Below are 26,051 nucleotides of genomic sequence, written 5' to 3'. Positions count from 1 at the left end.
AGACCCAGGGGGGCAATGCCGAGGCCGCGCGTCGGACTGATCGGCGCCGTGCCGGGCTGATGAACGCATCGCAGAAGCGTAGCAGAGATTTCAGCTCGAACTAATTTCTTTTTTGTCTGTGTACTTAGTCGACTACGAGAATATCTGGGGCCTTATGAACTTGTATCCCAGAACAGCGCATTCGTTGCTGTACACTACGCAATGTCACGATCGCGCGATACTTGCCTTCACAAGAGAAAAAATATGAAAAAAATAGTGAGTAGTGAAATTTTTTTTAATAATGTCATAAAAACAATTAAATGAAGAGTGATGATTACGCAAATATCGCGAAGTGAGAAAAAGTTGTTTAAAATTTTCAGGTGAACAAGTTTTCGATTTTTTTCCAAACACTCCTCTGCGAACAACAACATTGCTAAATCCCACTGAAAGAACACAGAATCGGTGTATAGTGCCAACTTCATGCCTCAAAAAACCAATTTTGAAATGTTTTTTAGTCTTTTCATGATTCTGGCCCATCGTACGTAGGTGTGTATGGATTTGAAGTTCCCGGTTGCGATCATAAACCTGCCCGCTTGTCATGCCTTCCCCTCACCTCGCCGTCCAGCGTGTGTGGGCATGGTGGGCACCGTATCACCGTATGTTGTGGGAACGGTAGGAGTGGGAGGTTTGGGAGGTCGCGAGAGAAAGTTAGTGGGGTACCTGTTGGTCCTTTTGATTATGATGGGGCGTAGATCGAGTTAGTGTGGAATCTGTTATTTCTCAAGACTCCCAATCTCTCACGTTAGGTTGTAACGCTACGGTATTGAATAATAGTTTTCATCGTTTTAAAAATAATCTTTCAAAATGGGGGTGACAACGCCAAATCCAGGTGAGTGGCTCGAGGTTAAGTATGCAATAGCAATCATAACATTTGCCTGCAGTTGTGTGCATGTGCTGTTATCTTAAGTTTTTTTCCCAGATATATGAAGTATATATGCGCTAAAGAATTAAGTACGTAGTTACATTTAGGAAACAATGATCCTTTTCTATTTTGCTGTCGAGAGAAAACCAAATAACTCAAAGAGATACTTATGCGAGGTTACTTGCACAGGTGTTGAAATGTCGTCTGGAGCAATTTTTTTAACGTCATAACACGCGTTTTGCGTTGTTGAGAAGTCCTTGATTTTGGTTATAATTGTGGTAGAAGCTGTTCAACGTTGTAAGAATGTATTCCTCGTGCATTTGGTGGGCGGATTAGTCTAGATGTCTAGTGTTGGAGAGACAAATACGGAAAATGTACACCGTATTATCTCTGCAACTTAAACGATGGCTGAGTACATACACATGCTGATAACCACCTGTTGTTATGACAGAATTTCTTAATTGAGGCGCATGCCGAAACGTCACCGGCTAGAAATAGCGTAGGTGTATGGAATGCTATAGGCGGGGTCGTCTTTGCTGGACAAGTTTGAAGTTTGTTGGTATCTTTATTTTGGAATATAATTCGTCCTGTAATTGGTGGAGGTCTTAAATTGATGGGATTGCAAAAAATCCTAGGAGATCGTGGACGACCTAATCATTCCGCCCAATAATTAGATGCGAATCAAAATTACGCTTTGGCATGCATGTAATTTATTGAGTAGTCCTGCAATATCAAAATTTATCGACACTTGCGCTAAGATATCTGTTTTAGGTTTCCCTTATTACGGATTACTGATTTAATCAACATTTCTAGAGGTCATTCCTTGTTCATATCCATTAAATTAGTAGATCGTTCATTCACCCCGTAGTACAATGCGAAGGTTTACTTTAGGAATTAATTGTCGTGTCTTCTTTCCTGCTGACACTTTTTCACCGGCAAATGCTTATTTTTTTGTTTATTACTTCTCAGGCCATCACCACCCTCAGGGCGCAATGCCTGTCGCCAGCGGGAATGGAACTGTTGCTTCCAGACTTGATCATAATATGAGGGATGACGGTCACTCTTGGCCGGAAAGGTCCTTGTGTAAGTGCTGCCCGTATGGGTATCACATAGACGTGGATTTTGTCCGCTTCTGTGAAGCACTTAGTGGAAGTGAAGGTTGGGGTGATACTGGTAAAAGAATTCGTCGGAGCAAACGGCGTGAGAGACAGTCAATGGAGGGGTTATTGGGCCTCACCGGACCTTCAGTGTGGCTCGTAGAGCATCATCTAACCAAGGTAATTGGAGAAAGTAGCTCCATCTTTCCTTTATGTTCATGTTTTCCTTTTTTATCACTGTTATTTTTCTGTATCAACCTAAGCTGAGGTAAAAAACGGTGGAACTGGATTGGATTCTATTGGAAGACATTGGGTGCTGGTATTATTATTATTATTACTTTGACATGTGGGAGTTGACTGCAGTCAGATGGCACTGCAATTTTGCTTAGTACGAAATGGAAAACAAAATGAAACATATAAATGGGCCCATCATGAAGCAAACAGATATTAATATAATCTGTTAAAATTTCATAAATTATCATCAGCAACTATGGTTTCATTAATCATATAAACTGCTTATGATTACTGTACTCTTGAATGACTAGGAAAGTGAGTTCATTTCTATTTCTTTCAATCAATGCAATTAAGTCAAATTCTCAAGTGCAGGGGGTACCTACAAATAGGGAAATTCAGCTGAAACCAGGCGTAAGAAAAGGCTTGCAACTTTAAGTCTAGATGGTCGAGTCAAACTTGGCATGTTTTATGAGCCCATGGCAGTCTTGTATACACAGGAGAGGAAAACTGATTTCCATCAGATTTGACATAGATTTCCAACAGGTTTGACACACTAATGCATAAACTTGATACTTGTATCAGCATTGTTGTTTTCATTTGCTATCTTTGCTAGGTATGTGGCAACACCATTCCTACTATCTTCTTTTAAATGCAAAGTAAGGGTCGTGCATAAGGCGGGATAGCTATGTTAAATTGCATCCTTACTTCATTTGCTGTTGTTGGTAATGAATTCCAGCAGATGATATTCAATAAAAAATGGGGAAGATATACTAAAAATTTTATTCTCTAGTGAGTCGATCTTACCTGTGAACAGTGGCGCCGACTCCATGGGGCTTGAGGGGGCCCAAGCCCTCTCAAAAATTCGTTACGGGTGAGAGGAAAAAATGTGTCAGGCTTGTCGATTTTCCCTGTAGTGTCCAGATATTGATATTAGAGTTATCAGAGATCTAATGTTTATCATATGACTCTTCTAAAATGCTTAAAAAACTTAACACTCGCTACTTATAAAATTTTCCGGGGCAAGCTCCCCGGTTTCCCTGCCTGTGAATTAGTTGTGAGACAGCAAAGTGCACGTTTCCTCCTTTATGTCATTATTTTTATTTATGACTATGATTTTGAAACAAATATACTGATTGAAACCTCAGAAAAATTTATTTTCCAATCACTGAAATATTAAAGCCTGTGTGAGAAAGGTTTCTACATGATGCTCATTTCAGGAGAGTTTCAAATTAATTTTGCAATTCAACTCTGTTGGAAAACACTTTCAAGTCTATAAATAAGGAAAGATGTTTCAAATGATATTCAATTCAATGTCAAAACAGTCCATGTGGAAGAAAATTGCAAACCTGTAAGTGTGGAAATGAGATTCAAAACACTTCCTTCCATATCCTGTCTGCTGGAAAACATTGGAAATCAGTGTCAAGACAGAGTGAAATCAAATTTTAAGGATTCAGACCAGATTGAAGTGAGGTTCAAAAACTGTGGGAAATCAATTTTTCTTTCCCGGGTAGCTAATTCATAGCTTGTTCACAGGTTTTGGTTTCCTTAAAAGGGATCTTTTAAATCGAACCAAAACATTTGTTTTCTCACCCACTTGCAGTGAGGTTGCTGTTTTTCCACTGCTGTTTACTTGCTGAGCATACATGATCGTATTTTAACTAAATACTAAATCTAGGGGTCGACCCACCACCAATGGATAGGTCCACCCAGGTGGATCTACCCATTTGCTTAAACTGAACTGTAAGATCTATTGCATGCAAAATTGATAAATAACTTTTGTTGTATGCATTAATTTATTATGTAGACTGCCAGCTGCCATTCACTTAGTTACTATTATGTGGTCTTGTTCCTTATATTTCTTGGGAACTGAATGAAGCAATTATGACTTTGGTACTTTTCTGTTATGATGAAGCTTAAACAAAACTAACTTCCATATTCAAATGGATATTGATGTTTATCAGGGTGATTGCTCTGCTGAATACCTGGTCTCAATTTTTTTAGGCAATATGGTTGCCAAGGATATATTAGACGCTTGTTAATATGGTTTTTCAGGAATTTATTTGAACAAAAATAGTTAGTTTCAATGGATGGTCCTAATGCTAATAAAAGGTTTTTTTTATTTAATAGATGAATCGAGTAAGGTTTTAGAACACAATGATCAAATTATTTAATTTTTTTTGTTGGATAAGTACAGTTTGTGTAGCCTTCAAAACTGAGTGTATAGTAGGCATCTGTCTGTAAGTTGATAGGGCTTTATGCGATCTTTTCGAGCATTTTCAAATAGCTGGTTCTCTCCGTACTACCAGATCATTCCTGTCCAAGGGAAGATTTTGTCCTGTTAGATGGGTGAAAAGAAGCTTACAAAGAGAGCCCTGGATGTTTTACCTTATTCAAAGAAGTATGATAACTGAGTATAGATGAGATGAATGTTAGGTACTGATTCCTGGTGTCAGTAATTGCTACAGTGGAACTGCATTAAAGCATATACGGGCTATTGCAAGACCCCCGCCATTACGAGAGATAGCCGAAGCACTGTCAATTGACCCTATGATTAGCATGTAAAAAAAATCCATTTTTATGACGCCCTTTTGGTGTTGGGACTCACCATAGCGAGAGTTTCCATCGCCGGAAAACCTTCACCTGGAGTCCCTAATCTCCAATTAATTGTAATTGCTAAGTAATTGCTGGCGATCTGTTAGAAATGAAGCTAGCATGCAGTGTCCAGACTCAAATTCATGTGGTAAACCATCGTTCGATGAATACAGTAAACTCTTGATTTTACGAAGTCAGTGGGACCGGAAAATTGGCACTTCGTAAAATCGAGTTTCGTAATTTCAAACCTTTTTCATAAGCCGCGAAAAAATGTTCGCTTTTGTTTCTTCCGCCCTTTTTTGTCTATAGTGGTCTTATTTAAATGTTTTCGGTGGTTATTCTCGGTATTATTCATAGAAAAGGCTTTTTGTTATCGATTTATGCTGTGATAGATCGTTAAATAATTATAACACCATAAAATTCCCATTTCTCGTTCATACTTCAACATCAACGATCGCTTAAGAAATTCCTGACCAGTTTAGAAAACGTAATCAAATAATGAATTGCAAAGTTTATTATAATAATTTAATGTTATAAATTTGTGGTTAGGAGCGAATAACAACTATTAAGTTCACGTAAGATATATATTTGTTTCCGGCACCCACGGAATTTTAACGGCAGCCGGCCTAACCGCCATTTATACCGCCCTCTATCGCTCAGTGACGAGAAAAAAAAAGAAAAACGAGGGCCTCCACCCGTTTCTAAAATAACCTTCGGAAGTTAATATTTCGAGTTACTCCGTATTATTACGTATAAACTTATTATTTAAATTAGGATTGAAAAGCACACAATAAAAATATCATTGTATTACCCCAGAGAATTTGATAATGGCTTCATTGAGTCCTGGAAAATATCACCTTACAAAAAATTTATTTTTTGGTTGCATTTGCATTGATTTTGATTTAAATTTCTTTTTAGAATACAGGTTTCCTATATGTTTCCAGTGTATCCTTCTACCACAATCAGCTGTATTTTAAAATATGTAGATAAAATCTCTCGTAAACAGAGCTGGACAAAGAATCCTGTTTTCAGCAGCAGGACCACTTTTTGCTTTTATTGTTTTGCATATGTCTCAATATGATTCATTGTAATTTGCATTATAGTGGCCTGTTGTTTATTAGATGTGTGAACATAATTTCCAGATTCCACAAGAATGGCCTGGTACTTATGTTGCTCCTGATCCGGTTGGTGCTTCAGAAATGGTGCGTGATGCTTTGCAGCAAGCAGTAATAGACTTCGAAGATACACTGAAAAGATCCTCTAGCAAAGGGGCACCCAGAAAATCTTCTGAAGATCTTTTTGCTGTTTCCATTCCCAATCAGGAAGAACCTTTATCAGAAAACCAGAGTTGCAATTATATGGGTAAGTTTTCTGGCATGAGCATTTTTGGCCATCATTTAATAAGTCACAGTTTGCATAAACATTTATTATGATCATCATTAGATTCTTATTAAATGTGGCATTGCCATTTCATATTGTGTAATGAAATTTTTTACCATTATTTACCAGTATTTAATATTGAAGGGAATTAAGGATAATCTGAAATAACCACGAAAATTCACAGGAGGTTATTTTATTGCAAAAAAATTTACTTTACTTAATTCAGCTGAAGATGTAGGCACATGCCGCAAAAATTCGGCTAGAAAAAATAATATTCCAGCTTTACCCAAGAGTTACTCAATTGATGTGGTAACTTCTCTCAATTTTTTTCTCATCTGCCTGCTGGGCTACCTTATTAGTCATCTTCTTAGGTGCCACACTGCCTTTTCCCTCACTTTCCCTACTTGATTCTCTTCAATGCCATGGCAGCAGCTCTTAACAATGCTAGCGGGAGGTGCACGGGCATTCCTTTAGAAAATTTTCAAGATAAAGGGTTGAAAATGGTGAGTTTTACGGCCTTTGGAGGGATATTTTATTAATATTTACACTATTCTGTAAGTAATATTAATCCAATTAAGTAAAATGGATTAAAATTTTTGAGCTCTGGGGGGGGGGGGGTTTATCCCCCAAAACACCCACTCGCTGCGCCACTGGAAAGGTTCATGTGGCTCCTTCATAATGAATTTGTTCAACTAGATTTTCGGCCATTTGGAAATTATCATCATAGTCCATGATCGATGCACTCTTATAATAGGTATATTCTTTCTGTAAATGATTGCCTGGTAACGAGTTACCGTTATAAGATTCCTTTCATGGCATTAACACTAGGAGGACGGGAGTTCTGCGCTACCTAGAAGGACGGCTGGGGGTCATTTGACCCCTAAAATGTATTTAAGAATAAAATTCCTCATTTTCATCCAATATTCAGTTAAATCGTATTTATTGTTGAACCAGCTCGTTAAAAACACTATTAAACATTATTAACTGTTATTTTCAATGTCAAAAGTTAATAACAATTATTTTTAAAAATTATGAATTAATCTATATTAGTAGTCGATTGCAAATTTAATCATTAAAATGCATGCATTCAATACAAAATTTGTGTTTTATATTAAAACAATAAGCACACTGGGTTTGCAAAATTTGCATTAAAAGTTATAAAAATTATTACTTTGTTGTAAATCTCAGACGTATTTTTTCAGCGCTGTTTCCACAAAATATTTTTGTACTGAATGCGTACATTGGACGATTTATTCATCTACATCTAAGTCTACATACTACGCCACAAGATGCCTAAAAGGCGTGTGGCAGGGGGTATTAGGACATCAGCCATTTGCACATGAAAAGCAATTTGGAAAATGGGAAGGCAAATGGTGCAATTCGGTAATATTCTTGGCACTTTTTCCTTTTTTATGCCCTTGGAGATGTGGCTGTTGGATTTGAAGACGTGTAAATAAATTTATACATGCCATGCATCATATCTACTCCCACTTTGTTTTTATTATCAAATAGGATGGTCTTTGGTATTCTTTTATTCTTTTCGGCAAAAGTGCCGTCTGAGACTATGTTCCTGAGTAAAAGTACGTTATTACTCTAGTTTGCCTGATTCTACGTAAGAGTATGGCCTACGGTATTTTTGAACACTCGCATTGAGTGGATTACATAGGTTTTTAGGGGTAATGGATATTATTGCGTCAAGTCTGTTTTTTCAGATGGTCCCTGCAAGAGAAGTTTTCCATTTTTATCTAATTTTCTGCAAGCTGTATGGATGGAAAATAATTGTTACAAGTTACATTTATTTCTGAATTCTTGTATGTTACAGTCACTTTAGTAACTATTTACTTCGCCAATGCTCGATTTTATGGCCAATCTTCATCTTTGCCACAATATGGAAATTCATTTAGGCTGTATTTTTTCATTTCACATCTGTTCAAACTCAGTACTCTATTCTAAATTTGTCTGGTTTATTTGAAATATGCCTCATAAAAGGGCAGCTGCATTTCATTGGATAGAGCTGTGCATTTGCTGTTACGGCAAAGTCGCCATCGGTTTCAATATCTTGGACTTCATTGCTTCCATCATACGCAGATTATGATGGATTGGTCAGAATGTCCTTGAACTGATGTTTCTGATTCACTTCCAACCTGATCATATATATTCCCCACAGCTATTTGAATGGTGACGATTCTCTACTCTTGATATATTTCTCGACTTTTTACTTTATTCCTCAACTTGCTACTGATATGCAAGCGAAAAAATCTCTTAACGAAAGCGCAATTTGGTAGAATATTCTCCAGTTGCATTTGAGGCATAAAGAGCTGGAGAGTATTAGAAATTTATACAAAAGGACAAAAATTTCAGAAGTAACGCTTATTGCCGTTTGAAAGGCAGGGACTCAACCGACAACCGTATCCTGATTCGTATTTTCCAAGAACTGGCAGTAATGCTTCTTCTCCATCCAACGTGGGGATTCCAAGGGTAGGATATACAGTAGAATTTTACAGTGCACCTAATTCCTCCGCTCTCTCAAAAGGAGACAGGATTTTTCCCAGTTCACCCACCCCAAACTCCGACGAGGTGAGGCGGCACAGCGGCTGGACACACGGCAAAGGTGCAAGGCTGAGTGACAGTGCCATCAGGCCAGAAAAATGAAAGAGTTATTCGTAAACCTGATGAGGCGATGATGAAAAATAATGTATGAGCTCTGAATCTTGGCCGACGGAAAACAGTCACGGGATACGTGATGATATTCCGGTGTGGGTAATACAATAACCATTGAACGATAAAAGAAGTAGAAAATTAAAATATCTTACTTGCATAAATTTCATGCAAATCAAGGATTGAGAACGTCTTATTTCCCTTTGCTGCCCGTAAAATATCGAAAGATTGAGCCCAACAAGTCACTATGCCTAGGTTTTGGAATTCAGGTAGCAGCCCTTGGGACGAAACTGGCATTGAACAGGGTACTTGCTGGTTCAAAACGAAGCAAATCATCTACCACACTAGCCTCTTGCTGATTATAAGCTATACGTAGTGTAAAAGAGCCCAAGGGCAAGAAAAAAGCAGAAAATAGCGCGAAAAAAGTTGTGGGTCAAATGACCCCCAGCCGTCCTTCTAGGTATAACATGTCATAAGAATTTAAAACAAAACAATATAGTTGAATTTTCACAAATTTATCAAAATATAGGCAAAAATGAATAAAGTGAAAAAGTTTCAAAATTAAAAAAAAATATTTTAATAAGAGAAAAATAAATTTGAATTCTGAAAATGGGTCAAATGACCCCTGCCGTCCTTCTAGTGTTAAAAGTAATGATTTCATTCATCCCCTTTGTCATGTCTGACAGTATTACTTTACAATGTGAGTCCTACCCATTGGGTTGACAATTGTCTCCAAGCATTCACATGTATGCCTCGTGTATCTCAACAGGATGACTGGAGAAACTGTTGTTGCCTTAAAGCACCAAAATGTAAAGCAATTTCAAATACCTCTTCCATTACTGTGATTTGTGATTTTGTTGTTATCACATTTAAAATTTATTGATTGTTATAAATTGTGCCACCAGGAGTCCAGGTTGTTTCATTTTTTAGATGTATCACTAACCAACTTGGAACAAAGTTGTTTTATTTCTGGTCTGAGCAAATTCTGGTACAAGAAGGCTCCACTTTATATCAAAGCTTATTAAACTCAGCATCACAATTTTTATTTACAGCCAGTCTTCAAGTGAATACAACACTGCCACCAATGCCGGAAGAAATTCTTCAGGAGGAGCACACCAAAGTTTTGACCACATGCACATCCGATGGGGCCCCTCTCTTGCAAAACAATGCCTATCACAGAATTTCTCACCATGACTCGGATGGAGGGAGTGTTGGGAGCAATGGTTCGGCTGGGGTAAATGCAGAAGCCTTGCAGGTAATGAATTGAAGTGATTTTTGTGTATATTGCAGGACTTAATCGTCATGCTTTTCTTGCTTACCACCTCTTTTGAATCATCATAGTTTCACTTGATATTCACTTGCCTTTTTCTGCAATGAAATCCTCTTGGGTTTTATGGTAGTTGAAGGCTTCCCTAAAATTTTTAATGATTTACTGTTTCTGTGTTCAATATTTTTTCAGCTTACTCTGATTGATTGCCAAATTTGGTTTCCCCCCTAAAATTACATCCACAGCGGTGGGTATATTGAAACAAACTTAAGACTAGTTTATGGAGCATGTTGAGATCAAAATCAGGCAGCCTTTTAGTGGCACTTCTTCTCCCTGTAATCTAGAAAAGTCTAGATCCTCTGCTATGCAATTTACTGCTTGACAGTGAAACTGTTAATATTTTTATGGCTCATGTATTTGATTAGTTCATTTTTATACGAGTCATAGTTCTACTATGTGGCATTTTTTATTTTAAAAATTGGGGGTTGCTCTTACCAAATAAGAAATATTTGTAGTGAGACAGAGAAATTTTTGTAATCTCTCCATGGAATGCCCACTTGGATTTCATTAGTAGAAACAGAGTTTTCCTTGTAAGAGCTATTACCCTAGTCTCCGTATTGTACCAAGTGGAATGCAATGTATAAAGCTTGGATATGCATGGATAAAGATTGGAAAGTTATGTAATACCCCTCATTATTTGTCAATCACATCTGGATTTACTATTAGCACTTCTATTATTTTCTTGAGTTTAGTTAGCAAAAATGTAATGTAGTCTCTCTTATTTTTCTACAGAACATACGTGAACAGATGGCCATCAGTTTGGGAAAAATGAAGGAGATGGAAGAAAAGTTGAAGCTTATACCAATTTTACAGGTGAGTGGCCAATTTTACATCTCGGAAAGACTGCGTATCCTGGAGTGGAATGAGTGGTGCGAATATTTACCTCTAGGCATCCATAAAGCAAGTGGTATAAATTATTATGGTCAGTAATCTGATATTTATCTCTATCTTTGAAACCTGGATTGAACGAATTTGAGCAGGGAATGGGACGATGCACAGTGTGCGAACTTGCAAAAAAACCTGGCCAAATTTAATAATTCAAATGATTTACAGTCGTGATTCTGTGTCAGTTGTATTTTTGTCTAATTTGGGATGGTAAGCTCGAATTCACTATTAGTTTGTCAGTATATGTAGTGTATTCGACACTATTAGTTGAATAGAAAATTAAAAATTGCTTTGGCGTAGGATATTTTCGATTTTCGTTGAGTTTGTTACATATATGCACTTAAAAAATGGCTACCATTACAGAATTCATCTTTCATACTATTAGTTTGTTGCTTTAAGTCATGGTTTATATAAAAATGTTCTATTCTCTTCAGGTTCAGCTGTCTATATTGAAAGAAGAGAAGAGGAAAATGCTTCTGCAATTGAAACATAAATCATCAGGTAAAATCTATTATTTGAAAGCTTGTATCCAAAATTCCTATTGGGTTAGCCAGTTGCTGAACTTTCTAATTTACAATGTATTCTCAGCTCCGTTAAATGTAGTAAGGGGAAGGTTAATGTCAGGAAGGTAAAATATGATTCATATAAGAAAATGGCCGCAAATATTTTTTGTAAGGGTAATTGAAAATTTCTTGTTTGAGTCTGAGAACCTCTGAATCACTGTTATCTGTGTTTCTGGTAGACCCCTAAAAAATTGCTTCTGCATTGATTGACTATTGCTCTTATACTTTAGCCAATTTTATTAAATTTCAATATGACTTTTTTGAGATATTGCCTGTTTTTTTTATCCAAAAATTTCATTTTTTCATATGTCAAAGTTGTATTTAAAGGCCTGTTTACATGATACATTAACACATATGAGTTAATGTCTGTTTGCATGAATGATTTTTGTGGAACGGAACATGTAGGAATGCATGAATGAAATTAGAACAGGTTCTATTTTCCATTCATGAATTTGCACAATTTTGGTGGTTACACAGTACATTTTCATGTTCATTCTCACATTCATACATTTAGACATTAACTTGTATGGGTTAATGTACCATGTAAACAGGCCTTCAAGGAAGTGCAGCTACATTGAAGGCATTTAAAAGTACATTGCCACTAACATTTGTTAGTGCTATGCATGTATCAAACAGATTATTTTATCTTTCAGCATTTTTCATGGGTTCTTAACACTAGAAAGACCTGGTTAAGCTGCAAACCTACTAATACCGCCAGTGGTCAATTGACTGTTCGCCCTTTTCTGGTGCTCTTTCATTCATTTTACCTCTATATTTGTACTTAACAAGTGCGGAAGCGTTTTGATGTGTTACAGTTAGACATAGTATTAGGAAAAATTTTTAATTCTCATTATTGAATAATAATTACACCTAAAATAAATTTTATTGCAAGTAAAAAAAGAGGTGGTTCGAAACATTCATGATCGTTTACATGATTGTGGTCACGATCACTGGAAATGCCTCTTGAGCGACTAACTGGTTCAGTTTCGAGGAAGAAAAAACAACACAAACCTTTGTGCCCCAACCGGTGAAAGTTTCAACTACTATAATCTAGGAAAAATGTTTATACTTGTCGCATTTGAAATAAATTTCATTTTTCCAATGAGCTGATCACAAAAAAAGGTTTGACCAAATTTGTTCCAAAGATTTGTTCCAAGAAAAGAGCAAATAATAGCCAATATACCTGTTGCGAACAGATATACAGGAACAGGAGTGGTGCGGCGACAGATAAACATCTATCTGATAAACGTAAGCATAAATCCAGACGAAAGGCGATGTTTTTTTGCATCACTAAATTTCCTTATTCAAATAACGACTAACTATTCAAACAATTTATAAGTGCCGCACTGAATAAAAATCATGCAAAGCATTGTTTCGTCAATCATTATATTTATCGAACGACAGTTTACCACATAAATTTGAGACTGAGCACTCCATTAACTTCATTTCTAACAGATCGCTAGCAATTACAGAGGTTAAGGAGTCTTGATGAAAGTCTTCCGGCGGTGAAACCCTCGCTATGGCGAGAGCCAACACCGAAAGGGTCTCGTAAAAACGAATTTTTTAACACGCTTATTATAGGGTCGATTGACGGTGCATCGGCTATCTCTCGTAATAGCGGGGGTGTCGCTATAGCCCGTACTCGCTTTAACGAGGTTCCACTGTACTTTATATCAGAATCTAGAAGAATATCTCCAGATTTGGTGAATCGTATGATCACAGTGTGGACCAAACTAAGGGAATGCATGACTACACCGTCAATGAAGAAGCAGTGACTGGCATGCAAGCTGTAACAAACACATCACGGAAAGGGTATATTTCCCGGTCGCACGTGGGCAGCCCAGCAGGCTACGCAGTGTGCAGGAGAAGCGGGGGTGTGGTGCGTGCCTGGTGTGGTTGGCAGTAGTTACACACAAACGCAACGATGAATTATGAATTTCATTTAAATGAATGTTCATCACTGCCCATAAAATGCTAAGTAGGCTTAGTAGCAACTCTTCACGATGCAACATACCTTAGTTTTGCTAATGTGTCTCTCCTTAACATAAAACTCTAAAATTGAACGTTAAAACTGTTTTAATGACATGAAGTCGAAGTTGAGTTGTTGTTGTGTGTGGTAAAGTGTAAGTTATGATATTTGATGAAATTGACACCGAGAATCAACAAAGAGAGATTAATGATGGTATTAAATACAAAAATGGTCAATTTACAGCTTGCGGTCTTTGTAGGTATAACCTGACATTTCTCTGGACATGAATTTTTCCTCCACCAAGAACTTCATTTTCACGTTATTTGCTCCAAAAGATTAAAATAAAAATCTCCGAGCATCATAAATCAGAAAATAACGAAATGGTGTACGAAAGAAAAATGCAAAGTCAATTGACCGCCCCCGGTCATTCTAGCATTAAAAATTCCAAAGTTGACGCTATTTTTTGATTTTTTTTTAAATTTGAATTACATGTTACACTTTCTAATAGTCTTAAAAATTTCTTGTATATAAGTGAAAATGATGTAAATTCAATGTAAGAATTATATATTTTCAAGATTCTAGCCCTATTGTCGTCCAAAATATGGACATTTGAAAGTTGACTGTTGACAGTTTTTACAAGTTAATGCACTTCAAGATCTCATTAGGTATGAGAACCTCCTGAGAGTTTAATCATGCTACCTCTTTCTACCTTAGCCTCAATCCCTTGTTGTGCCTAAGGATATTATTGTGGGATGAATAAGTCATACTTTGGCATAAAATTTTCCTATTGAACCTTTTTGATATTTGTCTGTAAATTTTTTCTCTGTATGTTTTGGCTTCATGCTGGTGCTTTCATTATAGTGAACTTTTGTGTTTCTCAGGGCCTCCTCTTCATGAAGTTCGATCTGTCGCAGATAATGGTACACAGACCACTCCCAAGGATGCATCTCATGGGAAGAGGGATGCAGGTGTTTGCTGTAGTGTTCTTACTCGAGATGTGGGGACTTGTCAACAACCACTTAGGCTTCGGGATGTCTCTACAAGTGCTAGTATTCCAGCGGAAAGGCATGTTAAGACTCTGGAGATCAGCCCTGTTCAAATGGAGTCCATACATTCTGCTAATAATACAAAGAATGCGATAGTCATGACAAAATTGAGTGGGAGCACATGGCACTTTGACAAAGAATATCCTGAAGGTAGACAGGAAAAAGCCGAAGACACTATTTTAAGGTATGCTATGCCCGACACAATGAACCTTTTATCCTCCCCCCTTGTCGAACGGTAGTGTTGTAGGTGGCTGCAAGGAGGCACACACACTGGTCTTTTTGCATCCAGAGCGAGTCTAATCTGAAGTGACTGACATGCTTCCCTCCAAGTTGGATTATTTATTTTTGCTTGGCCTGACCATACAGTCATGTATGAGTGACAGGCATACCATTCTGAACCTTTGGAAATTTTTCGTTCCTGTGTATTTGGTGCGCTCCCATTTGATGTCCTCCTGAAACCATGGGAAGGGATGAATATATTTAGATACTGACTGTAGGTATCTACTTCTGTGGATTTTTTTCAATAGACAATGCTTGCTAACTCTTAGGCTAAGGCTCAACAACCTTTTTGCAGTGGAAAGACTAGCATGTTCTCTTGACCATGGAAAGTTTATTGGTTGCTATTGCTTCTGTTTTTGAGAGAAAAATGACTCAAAAATGTTAACTTAATCGCTGATGGGGGAAAAGTGGAACTGTGGTAGATCAAACTCTAGTTTTTAAGTGAAATTCTTTTTGATTTTGTAGCTCAACCATTCATTTACCCTCCATATCTTGACAGATTTGAACTTGACCGATTCTGTAGTTGTTTTCTGATGGCAGTGTTGATGATATACAGTAAACTCTCGATTATACGAAGCAGGATTTTACGAAGTTTTCGATTATACGAAGTGATAGTGCGGTCCCGGCGAAAAGCCTATGGTAAATACATGGTGCTATTCGATTATACGAAGTTTCGATTTTACGAAATGCTTCGAATTTACGAACCTCGGATCGGTCCCCAGGAGCAAAAGGCATTCGTTTATACGAACTATGGCGAAATATTTGTCAACAAAACTAGTTACGCCGGCGTAAGTAGCTAAAAAAATCAGCGCTTCCAACTGTGGTTCATCAAAAGTGTGAAATCGTAAATGATAGTGCAACTTTGGAGAGAAAGGGTTCGCCTAAAACCTCACGGTGGGAATTTAGGGGAAGTAGGACTTAATTAAAATATCGCGACTGATATAATGCCCCTGTTTACGTGCCTATTCGTAAACATCGCATCGACAATACTTCGTAGTTTAACATGTCAGGAAGGTCGAGCGGGGTATTTCGTACACTCCTAATTAACCCTTTGCACTGCTGTGAACGTACCTGGTACGTTCGCAAGGCAGGCTGCTGTGAACGTACTTCGAAGACTACTTGACTACCTTTCGCCGAAGCACTTCGAAGGGTCCCTAATTCGGGACCCTTTCCTCGACGAGCTCACCCTCGCTGGCCCCTCTCTTCGACCCTCCGAGCGTGGGGCCTTTCTCCCCAAAAGTGACCGCTCTGATTGCATTTTGAAAATCAGTCAATCAATGCCATCATCAAAAATAATTGTTTGCATCGCACTCCCTGCCTATCAGGCATTCAAGTACGTCTCTGAACCGTGTTTCTGCGATGAGGAATAACGACTTTGTTAACTTTGCTAAAATGGCCAAGTTAATAAAATTGTCATTTTTCATCGCAGAAACACGGTTCAAAGACGTACTTTATTTCCTCCACTACAATCGCTAATTGCTGGAAATCGGCCGGATTCCCTTTGATAGCGCATCATGAGGATGTTCTCGAGGTTGGTAATTGATACAACTAGCCTACTAGTAATTCTACTGCTATAATATCACGGCTATGGTTGATTCGTTACGTTATACATTCAGGAAGCAGCAGCGGATAAAATCGCGGAGGAGATTAGAGGCTTAAAAGATGAATTTGAAAAATTCTTGGAAAAAGTAGGAAGAGCACATCGCGCAACATCAAACGATTATATTGCCCTCGACGATGATCTCCGGGCTTGCGACAATGGGACGCCGGTACATGCGTCGGAAGAAGCAGCGGCCGGGACTAGTCAGAATAGCAGTGACGACGAAGATGAAAGTGAAGTAATTTCACCAAATAAAAAAGAAGTACCCGCTGCCCTCCAAACATTAAGATATATTGATATGGCTAACGAGTTAGGTCCCCAATTTCATTCCCATTTATGCAAGTGAGAAACCATGGTGGAAGCGTCGATGGAGAAGGGCAAAAAGGAAAAAAATAATTGATATTTTAGTAGTATCTTTTCGAGTATATAGTAGCCTTCCTGAATAAACAACTTACATATTAAGTATTGGGCTCTATTAACCACCAACTTATTTTTCAGTCTACTCGTAATGAAGACGCACTTCTAACCGTGAACTTTCTTCTCGCGCGTCTCCCCGTTTTCCCATGCCGAGAGATCTTTCTTTCCAAAGTCTTTGTTTACTTCCTCCCGCGGCCTTCTGCTGATCTTGCTGACACCCATCTTACGCATCTCAAACCCCTCCTTCCCCAGCATTTCCCATTCACTCCCTCCCCCCTAAGTTGACAGTGGTCGAGTGCGTCGCAAAAAATACGGCCCCCAACGTAGACTGAGGCAGAGCTGAAGGCCATTTCCCCACCCTTCTTTCTCCTGCCCCCTTCACCACTGTTCACCACTCCTTTGTGCTGACCACACTTCTTTCCTCAGGCAATCCCCATCCCACTCTTATTCACCCCACCCACTGGGAACGTTCCCCGATTGTGGAGAAGGGCATGGTTCATCTTTACCTGCAACGGGGGTAAGTTATTAACCGGAGAGAGGCTGAAGAAGTATCTTCCACTATCAGGGAAATGGTGCCGCGCTTATAATTCTCTCTCTTCTTCTCTGCTGACGTTTCAATTGAAATTATTTTCTTTGCTCTTTCCTCACTATATTTATTTACGATTATTGCGCGACTATTTTTAGTGCTAAAGCTAAGAAAATCTTTTCTCTACGTCAATGATTCTTTGCATAACTTTCAATACGGAGGAGAAAGGGACACGAAAAGTGAACGAGGTGAATGTACAGGTTTTTGCGTGTCATTTTTGGGAATTCACGCAAGTGAACCAATACTTCACACACGTTGAGAAATGATGAAACATCTCTTGTAGAAAAACAATCAATGCGGATAATAACGTTTCCCTCTTTATTTCTCCGATAATGGAAGATGATTCTCCTGTCGTTTTCCGGTTGGAACCTTGCTCCTGTCGGCATAAAAGAAGAGAGAGAAATACTATATGAACATAGTACTTCACACCCGGTATGAAGAATATGGTCCGGATGAAGAATAAAGTCTTTCGTAGCAACGTCTGCGAAGATGATGGAGCACAGTATCCGGACGGAGAGCTCAAACAGAATTTACTTCAAATATTCGCCAGAAGATAATCATATCCTACGAAATTTAGAATCGTAACTGAATCTCAACAAAAATAACCAATGGAAAAGATAGCACATTCAACTGAATATACAGAGTAACTCGAAATATTAACTTACGAAGGTTATTTAGGAAACGGGTGGAGGCCCTCGTTTTTCTTTTTTTTCTCGTCACTGAGCGATAGAGGGCGACATAAATGGCGGTTAGGCCGGCTGCCGCTAAAATTCCGTGGGTGCTGGAAACAAATATATATCTTACGCGAACGTAATAGTTGTCATTCGCTCCTAACCACAAATTTATAACATTAAATTCTTATAATAAACTTTGCAATTCATTATTTGATTACGTTTTCTAAACTGGTCGGGAATTTCTTAAGCGATCGTTGATGTTGAAGTATGAACAAGAAATGGGAATTTTATGGTGGTATAATTATTTACCGATTTTTCACATCATAAATCGATAACAAAAAGCCTTTTCTATGAATTATACCGAGAATAGCCACCGAAAACATTTAAATAAGACCACTAAAGACAAAAAACGGCGGAAGAAACAAAAGCGAACATTTTTTTCGTGACTTATGAAAAAGGTTTGAATTTACGAAACTCGATTTTACGAAGTGCCGATTTTCCGGTCCCACTGACTTCGTAAAATCAAGAGTTTACTGTAGCTCTATTACTTGTCACTGATGTGTTTTTACTCTTTTTTATATACTTGTGAAATTTTGACCAGTATTACCTGAGAAAAATTTTATTAGCTTGAAATTATTGTAGGTGGTTTGATATGAAATATTATCTTTCACCTTGCTAGAAAGAGTTATTTTTGTCTCTCCTTGGATCAGCGTTAAGAAAGGCCTGTTTCTTCTCCTCTGCTGGAAGCCTTGTTAGGACTAATAATCTCACCTATGCTGTGCATCAATATACACCCATGCCTTGCTTAGTGCAAGGAATGCATTCCTTAGGGTCTTTGCAATAATTGATTTTGCGTTATTTGAGACCATTTTAACATTGGGAAGATAGGGATGCGTTCCTGGAAGCTCAGGTGTTGGGTATTGAATTTCCTAAGAAATAAATGTATTCCTTTTAATAGCCTTGTAAAACCTTACATATATAAACATGTATTGTTTAAAATATCTTTAAGGATTTTAGGCATACATTCAAAGACTTTTTTCCTCGTTAAAAAAAATTCGTTCATGCTTTTGAAATTGCCTCCTTTCATGTGGGTGGCCTAACATCTAGGAAAAATGCATGCTATCACAGGGGTACGTAATGAATTGCCAGCAGTTGACTAATTTTCAAACCAGTCTAAAAACAATTGTTGTGTCATCCAGTCTATTTTGATGTGCATCGAAATAGAAGACAAATGCTACTTTGAATACCATTTCATTGCTCGTGGAGTTTGTGATTGATAAATCAGAACTGGCTTCAATGGTGTCAAACAAAAGACATAATAGTCAAATATCACTTTTATCAATTTTGTTGCCTCAAAATTTCTAATGTATACATTTCGTAACCAGAACAAAAAGTTTTGTAATAAAATGTAAATAATAACCTAATAATAAAGAAACAGACTCACTTGTAAAAAAAGATAAGTGCATTCTGGCACTGCTAATTTTGCCATGACATCACTGACTAATTTGAAGACCCCTGAAGCATTAGCACCAAGCAGCAACGTGAAACGGTCTTTAAATGCCTTGAAACCTGAACCCAGGTTTTTCTTCCCTGGAAATGAATGAACGAGATTGCATTCTGAGAGTGGAAAGGAGTCACTCTCAATTACAGCTTGGAGGTCATCAGAAAATGCTGCGGCGACTGTGGTATCAGCACATGCAAATTCACCTAATATTGCAGTACCAAAATACCTGTTTGCTGTTACCAATATTGCTTTGATGCTCTCCACTTTCAAAGCAAGAACTTTATAATTTCTTTATTTTTCTATCCGCATTCTTATTTTTTATCTTCCATATATTTTGTACGAGATGTTCCTTTTCCGTTCTTGCCATCTACTTGTCCTTCAATGATTGTCTTCATCAGGCCATCACATCTCAAGATATGGCCTATTAAGTTTTTCCGTCTTTTCCTACTCTTCTCTGGACTTCATCATTTCTAAGTCGGTCAATCTGAGTTCACAATATACAATAATCCAGATTAAGTAGAAAAAATAATGCAGGGTTGTTTGAAGATTTACTATAAAGCATGTTCAAGCTTTTTAGTTGTGAAATATCCATTCAAAAAACTACCTCAAAACCTGGTGTAACTCTAGTAAGACTGTCAATGTTGACAATACATCTGAAATTGTCGTCTTTCAGTCTTGCCTTCAGGAATATCCAAAGCGAAAGTTGATTTTGTTAGTGATGAGTTTGGGTGTTGGTTGGTTTGTTGATTTGGTTTCTTATTAAGGATTATGTGAGACCTAAGAGGCTTCTTTGTCAGATGAGATTGACGTGTTACTTATATTATCCTCCTGATTTTGGTTTTTCTTGCAGGCAAGTGAAGGATGTATCAACCACTACCAATGGGAGTTTGGAAAATAGTCTGCCTAATTTTGAGAAATCATCTTTTCTTAGAGCTTTAGACTCCCCACCAATGAAGCCATTGCTAATCGTAGAACGAAGAGAGAATGGAATACAGACAGATGTAGAATACAGTGATGGTCCTCTCAAGAAAGCTTTGGTTAAGCGGGATGTGCAGGTGCAGGCTAACTTACAGAGACCTCTCTTGACTGTTAGTCAAGAAGTTCAAACATTCAAGTCAAAATTGGCTCATGCTCAAACTCAAACTCAGGGGAAAGTTTTCCGGGACATGGGCATATTGGCCAAGCCCTCAGTCAGGGAAGTGCAGTTGGTTGCTAAACCCGTGTGTAAGGACTTCACTTCTTCTTGCAGCCTAATCAGTGAAAAGGATAATATGTCTGTGTCTTTGTCTGCATTAGGAGTAAAAAATCCTCTTGATGTGAATGCCAGCATATCTCGTTCAAAGTCAACAGATACATTGGATCTAGTGTCTTCAAGTGATGCCGCAATCAATGTGTGTACTTTAGAGTCATACGTACCTGTAGTGAATGCACAAATAATGAGTGACATACCAATTGAAAAAGCTAGTGAATCAGTTCTATCGGAAAAAGCTAGTGAATCATTTCTATTAGAAAAAGCTAGTGAATCATTTCTATTAGAAAAAGCTAGTGAATCATTTGTATCAGAAAAAGCTACTGAATCATTTCTTTCAGAAAAAGCTAGCAAATCATTTCTATCAGAAAAAGCAAGTGAATCAGTTCAATTAGAAAAAGCTAGTGAACCAGTTCTATTAGAAAAACCGATGTCTTCCAGTGTGGGGGAACCACTCACTCCTGAAGATGAGCCAAGTGAGCCTTTCCATTCATCCAAGAGGAAAGCTCCATTGCTGAGGCAAGATACTTACACCGAGTGCCAAGTAAACATCTCTACACTGCCACCTGAAGTAGAATACTTGAATGATGCTGAGAGCTCATTGTAAGTTTTCTGGTTTGTTCTCTTTTTATTTTTACCAACATTAAAATATTGCCTGCAATTTTGATTTAATATATCACAGTCTTCTCTAATTTGCTATGAAATCTTAACTAAACCTCCAGAAATTGTGTTTGAAATGAAAAAATTGTGTATCTACTAATAGCAGTGGTAACATACTTTTTATTTAACTTCTGTGGAAAAATTGATAATGGATGACCTTATTTTATTCTAGCATTTCTGTTGAGAAATCCCACTACTCGTTGCTCAGCAGACCTATGGCCAGAAAGAAGTAAGTGGCTTTTTCATAGCTTATTGTGAATTAATTGTATGAAAGCATATTTTCGACTTACAGGCATGGCATGAATTCCTTTGCTTCATGAACAATACTGTTCAAACTAGAAAAAAATGTGCTGTCATGATTGTGATTTGCATCCTCAGCTAGTTTTTTCAGTATTCAATAATTCTCATGTTGACTTTTGATTTTAATTTGATCAAGTACGTAAAATTGTTTGACAGGAGAACATATCAGTTATTGATCCAAATAACTCCCTTTAAGTTCCATTACCCCCTCTCCACCTTCTGCAGAGGACACATGAGAAGACTTGGTTTAGCCATTTGGTGTAGCATCTTTTTCCCTTTCTGCACTAATTCATTGCTATTATAGATGCACTGTCAAATGCTCAGGAAGCCAAATTTTTACTAAAGTTAATTCAACACACACTGCAATGGAGAAAGCGAATAAATCGAAACATTTTCCTTGACACTGAATTCTTGTTTCTCTCAATCTTTTTTCAATCCTTAAAGTAGTTATAATTTTAAAGCTTCTTCTGAGATAGTGGTGGTAAATAGACCTTGGTAGAAGCTCATCTTTTTGTGCAACATACAGAAAAATTGGAATCTTGAGTACACATTTAAAACCAAGGTATCTCCATGTAATCATTTCTTTTGCAAAATAGAAATTATATATTAATTTTATGTTTGACGTAGTCTTTATATCGAGCACATTTTAAAATCTCTTTTTTGCACTTCTTTTGCTTGGGTATGAAATTTGCATTTCATATTTTCAGTGTCCATCAGTAGTCAGCAATGATTTATAATCACCCTGTTCAATAGATTTGACCTGTAGTTGCTTATTTAATGGACCATTTGCACCTTTAAAGTGACGTTGATCAGTTCCTAAATTTTGGTAATTAACAATCATTGACCTCTTCTCTTCTATCTATCATGAAAGCAAGGTTACATTATGTGAACTCTGTACCTTCATTTCTATTTGAAATCCTACCACTATAGAATTGTACTTATTGTCATATTTGGATGTGTTGGTTTAATTCCACAAGTAGGTTGTGTATGATGTATTAAATATTCATTTGTATGTTAACCTTGCAGAGGAAAATTTTTCGAGGACTTTTCCAGTAATTCATTTTCTAATTGTATTCATGCACAAATGAGCTTAACACCTATTTCTTCATCCGCTGTGTGTTACATTTCTGCAATTTTCATTCCTTTGGATTTTGTCTCTGATGAATGATTTAGAATCAAGCTCTCTTTGAAATTTTGTGTTGAACCTTTGGGTTGCATCCTATTGAAAACATCACTTTTTGCTGAAGCTTGTGCATAAATCTTAATAGAAATATGTAAGGAAAGAAAACAAATGAAAATTAGTATAAACCATCTCTAAAACTGCGTTAAGGAATTGGAAGTGTAACAGAAGTATGTACAAATAATTTAATTCAATAATGTGATACAATAAGTTACAAGAAATTTGGAAAAATATTATTGGAACAAAATATCTCTGTATATTTTACACTCATTAACAAATAAAAAATCACTCTACCACTAAATATGCAAATCTTTGGTTGGAGAAAGGCAGGCGAAACCAAAAGCTCACTATAAAATCTCAGTCAACAAATTATAATTTTGGCCAAAATTTATTTATGAGAGCATATTTCTTGTAAGCTCTTTTAGACAGATCTTCCTTTGGGCCTTCTTCCCCAATTGGTCACTCCCATTTGTCTTTGGGAGTGGAATAGGACTGTGAAGCTTCACAGTATATCTCCTAAATGGAGACTAACTGCAGATTGCAGTTAGAAATAGACTTCAAAATTTCAAATTGGCCTTTCCATGGCTTAGGGAATAGAGTATTTGCACGTTTTTGGGAAGTGATCTTAAAAAAAAATTTAAGCCTCAATTAGGCTTACTTCTGAGTCTGAGAATAGTAAGGTAATTTTTAAGTGAGATATTAATTATTAAAATTTACAAAATTAATGATGCGCTGAAACACCAGTCGGCCATATTCTCAGCTGTGATGTCATTTTGTTTTATGTGTTTTCAGGCATACGTTATTCTTTAGGGTGAGCCCCTCTACAGCGTATACTGAGTTAGATAAGAAGCCATGGAATGGCTTATGGACTAGGTTAAACGTGTGTATGTACATGCCATCATCAACATCTTTTAATTCATTTATTTCTCAGTTACGCTGACGACAAGACTGTCAACTTTTCTACCTTGAACTACCTAATAGTATTTCTCACTCTTCGGTTCTCGGTTTTCCATTCATTTGCAGATTTATATTGACATAAAATTAATAGAGGCACTTAAACAGTGATGATCCTGGTTAATATTATGACTTAATTCGTGAAAACTAAGTCACTAATTGTAGGTAATAGTACCCATACTATTAACTAATAACCAGGAAATTAATTTTTTATATAAAGTGATAGTTTGGCTATTCAAAATGTTTTTAATTTAATGCCAAACACAGTAATGCAAATATTTTCAAAATCGGGTGTGAAATAAGCTCATTGATATGTATCACAATTCGGGACTACTTTTTGGAAATGCACTGCACGTAGGGATTGTCACTTAATGGATAGTCATAATAAGACAGTTGTACCTTGAAAAACTATAAACTTATTCTGTGAAGAAATGTTAAATGAACCAATTTTAAAATTGTGCTAACAAATGCTTCGAGAAGCATATTAAAACCGAATGAATGACAAGTAATCATCTGATCTAACTATCAAACATTTGATTTCCAGCCCGAGAGATTTCCATCAGAAGATCATACATCCGGACTAAGTTTTCAATAACATTATTTTAAGATACTTCTCACAAATGCTATTCATAAACCTCACCCAAGCAAATGTATAGCTGACTGACATATCTCTATTAGCGAAATGAAAATAACTTGTAGAAAAATTGATATTTTCAGAACTCTGCTCTTGTAAGCATTAATTCTACGAAAGAACAAATACTCCTGGAGTACATATTTCACGCTTTTAGATTTGTAAATGATGATATTTATTTTTTGTGATTAAATGAAAAGTGAAAATTTTAAATCGAGAGGGCTAAGTATGAATGCTGGAAAAAGCCCGTGTGACGTCATTCTGGTTCTGGAAGCCGCCGTGTGAGGCCACCTTGGTGCTAGGCTATGAGCGCCGCTACGATGCAGGCTGCTATCAGGTAGCACTTGGCTTGAATAAGGATTATTAATACCCTATCAAACGAAGGAAACTTTCCGACCTTAGGCAATTTTAATAGTAGATTATTAAGAGCTGTTTCCCTGAGATCTGAGCCTCATGCATAAATTGGTAATATCAGACGATATAAAACTCCTGACTACCTGTGTAGCGTCTGGGTCCCTGTGACGTCAGGTGGAGAGTCATCACATGGCCGCCAATCTGGCCTTTTTCAAATGGGGTTAAATTGCCCATTAACATTTGTCTATACTGGGATTTCTATAACCTAATAATTTGTATATTATGAATACACTAATAGTGGGTAACGAATCGCAATCAATGCCTTTTGTTTTCTTTGATGAAGGAAACTACCCTATTGATGATTTACGCCTATGACATTAATATAGCTGACCCACTGGGCTATGAATATGGTTACATTCAAGCAGACCCATTCCCTTTGGAGAATTATACTGAAGAGCCAGGTGTAATCAGGATGCCTGGTAGGGCCTGTGCCTGTGTATTCAATTATTTACCTTAATGGACGGAAAGTCCTAGAAGATAGAAGGCATAGATAATCTATTCATGACCATCTTCTTAGACATTAATACTTAGGTGTCTGTGTGTTGCTTTCTCTGCACTGATTATGTTCATGCTGTGGAAAAACTAGTTTCTGGAAGGTGGAGAAGGGAGGATGTTAGGGAAAAGAGTTGGGGAGTTAATGATGAAAGGCACTGAAAGACATATTACCGAACAAACAGTTGATCAAATATCCTACTATTTAAATTTATGCCCTCGCTGCTTAACTTTGTACCAATCCTAATATGTATGTCTAACCCAAGTTACCACCACACACAATTTATTGTCAGTAAATGTTTACTGTTGTCTCACTGAGAATGAAGTTATTAACAATGATGCATTCCTTATCCAGTATTACGACAGAAGCTTAAAATATAGTCTTATAATAATGTCAAAGAGCTTGCCCAATGAACTATGTAATAACATTCCGGTTTTAAGTTCTTATAACTTAGGATT

At 37.2% G+C, this 26,051-nt stretch overlaps 1 protein-coding gene across 2 annotated transcripts in view; it reads left to right on the top strand.

Moving 5' to 3' along the window:
- Nucleotides 1-625: 625 nt before the first annotated feature.
- Nucleotides 626-26,051, top strand: part of LOC124170643 — a 48,158-nt gene continuing 22,732 nt past the window's right edge. Inside the window, exons 1-9 of one of the 2 annotated variants that reach the window (XM_046549505.1) lie at nt 626-868; nt 1,871-2,178; nt 5,967-6,186; nt 9,915-10,117; nt 10,922-11,002; nt 11,509-11,575; nt 14,488-14,836; nt 20,563-21,564; nt 21,794-21,850. In XM_046549505.1, coding sequence (XP_046405461.1) covers nt 844-868; nt 1,871-2,178; nt 5,967-6,186; nt 9,915-10,117; nt 10,922-11,002; nt 11,509-11,575; nt 14,488-14,836; nt 20,563-21,564; nt 21,794-21,850 — 2,312 coding nt within the window. In that variant the 5' untranslated portion in view covers nt 626-843. Of the gene's footprint in view, nt 869-947; nt 991-1,870; nt 2,179-5,966; nt 6,187-9,914; nt 10,118-10,921; nt 11,003-11,508; nt 11,576-14,487; nt 14,837-20,562; nt 21,565-21,793; nt 21,851-26,051 lie in introns of those variants that run through there. The other variant, XM_046549503.1, reaches the window with a different exon arrangement.

The sequence above is a fragment of the Ischnura elegans genome, chromosome X (assembly GCF_921293095.1).
Source record: "Ischnura elegans chromosome X, ioIscEleg1.1, whole genome shotgun sequence".
Classification (NCBI taxonomy): Eukaryota; Metazoa; Arthropoda; class Insecta; order Odonata; family Coenagrionidae; genus Ischnura; species Ischnura elegans.
The sequence above is the reverse complement of the archived record's forward strand: the minus strand, read 5'-3'. Positions and strand labels throughout refer to the sequence as shown.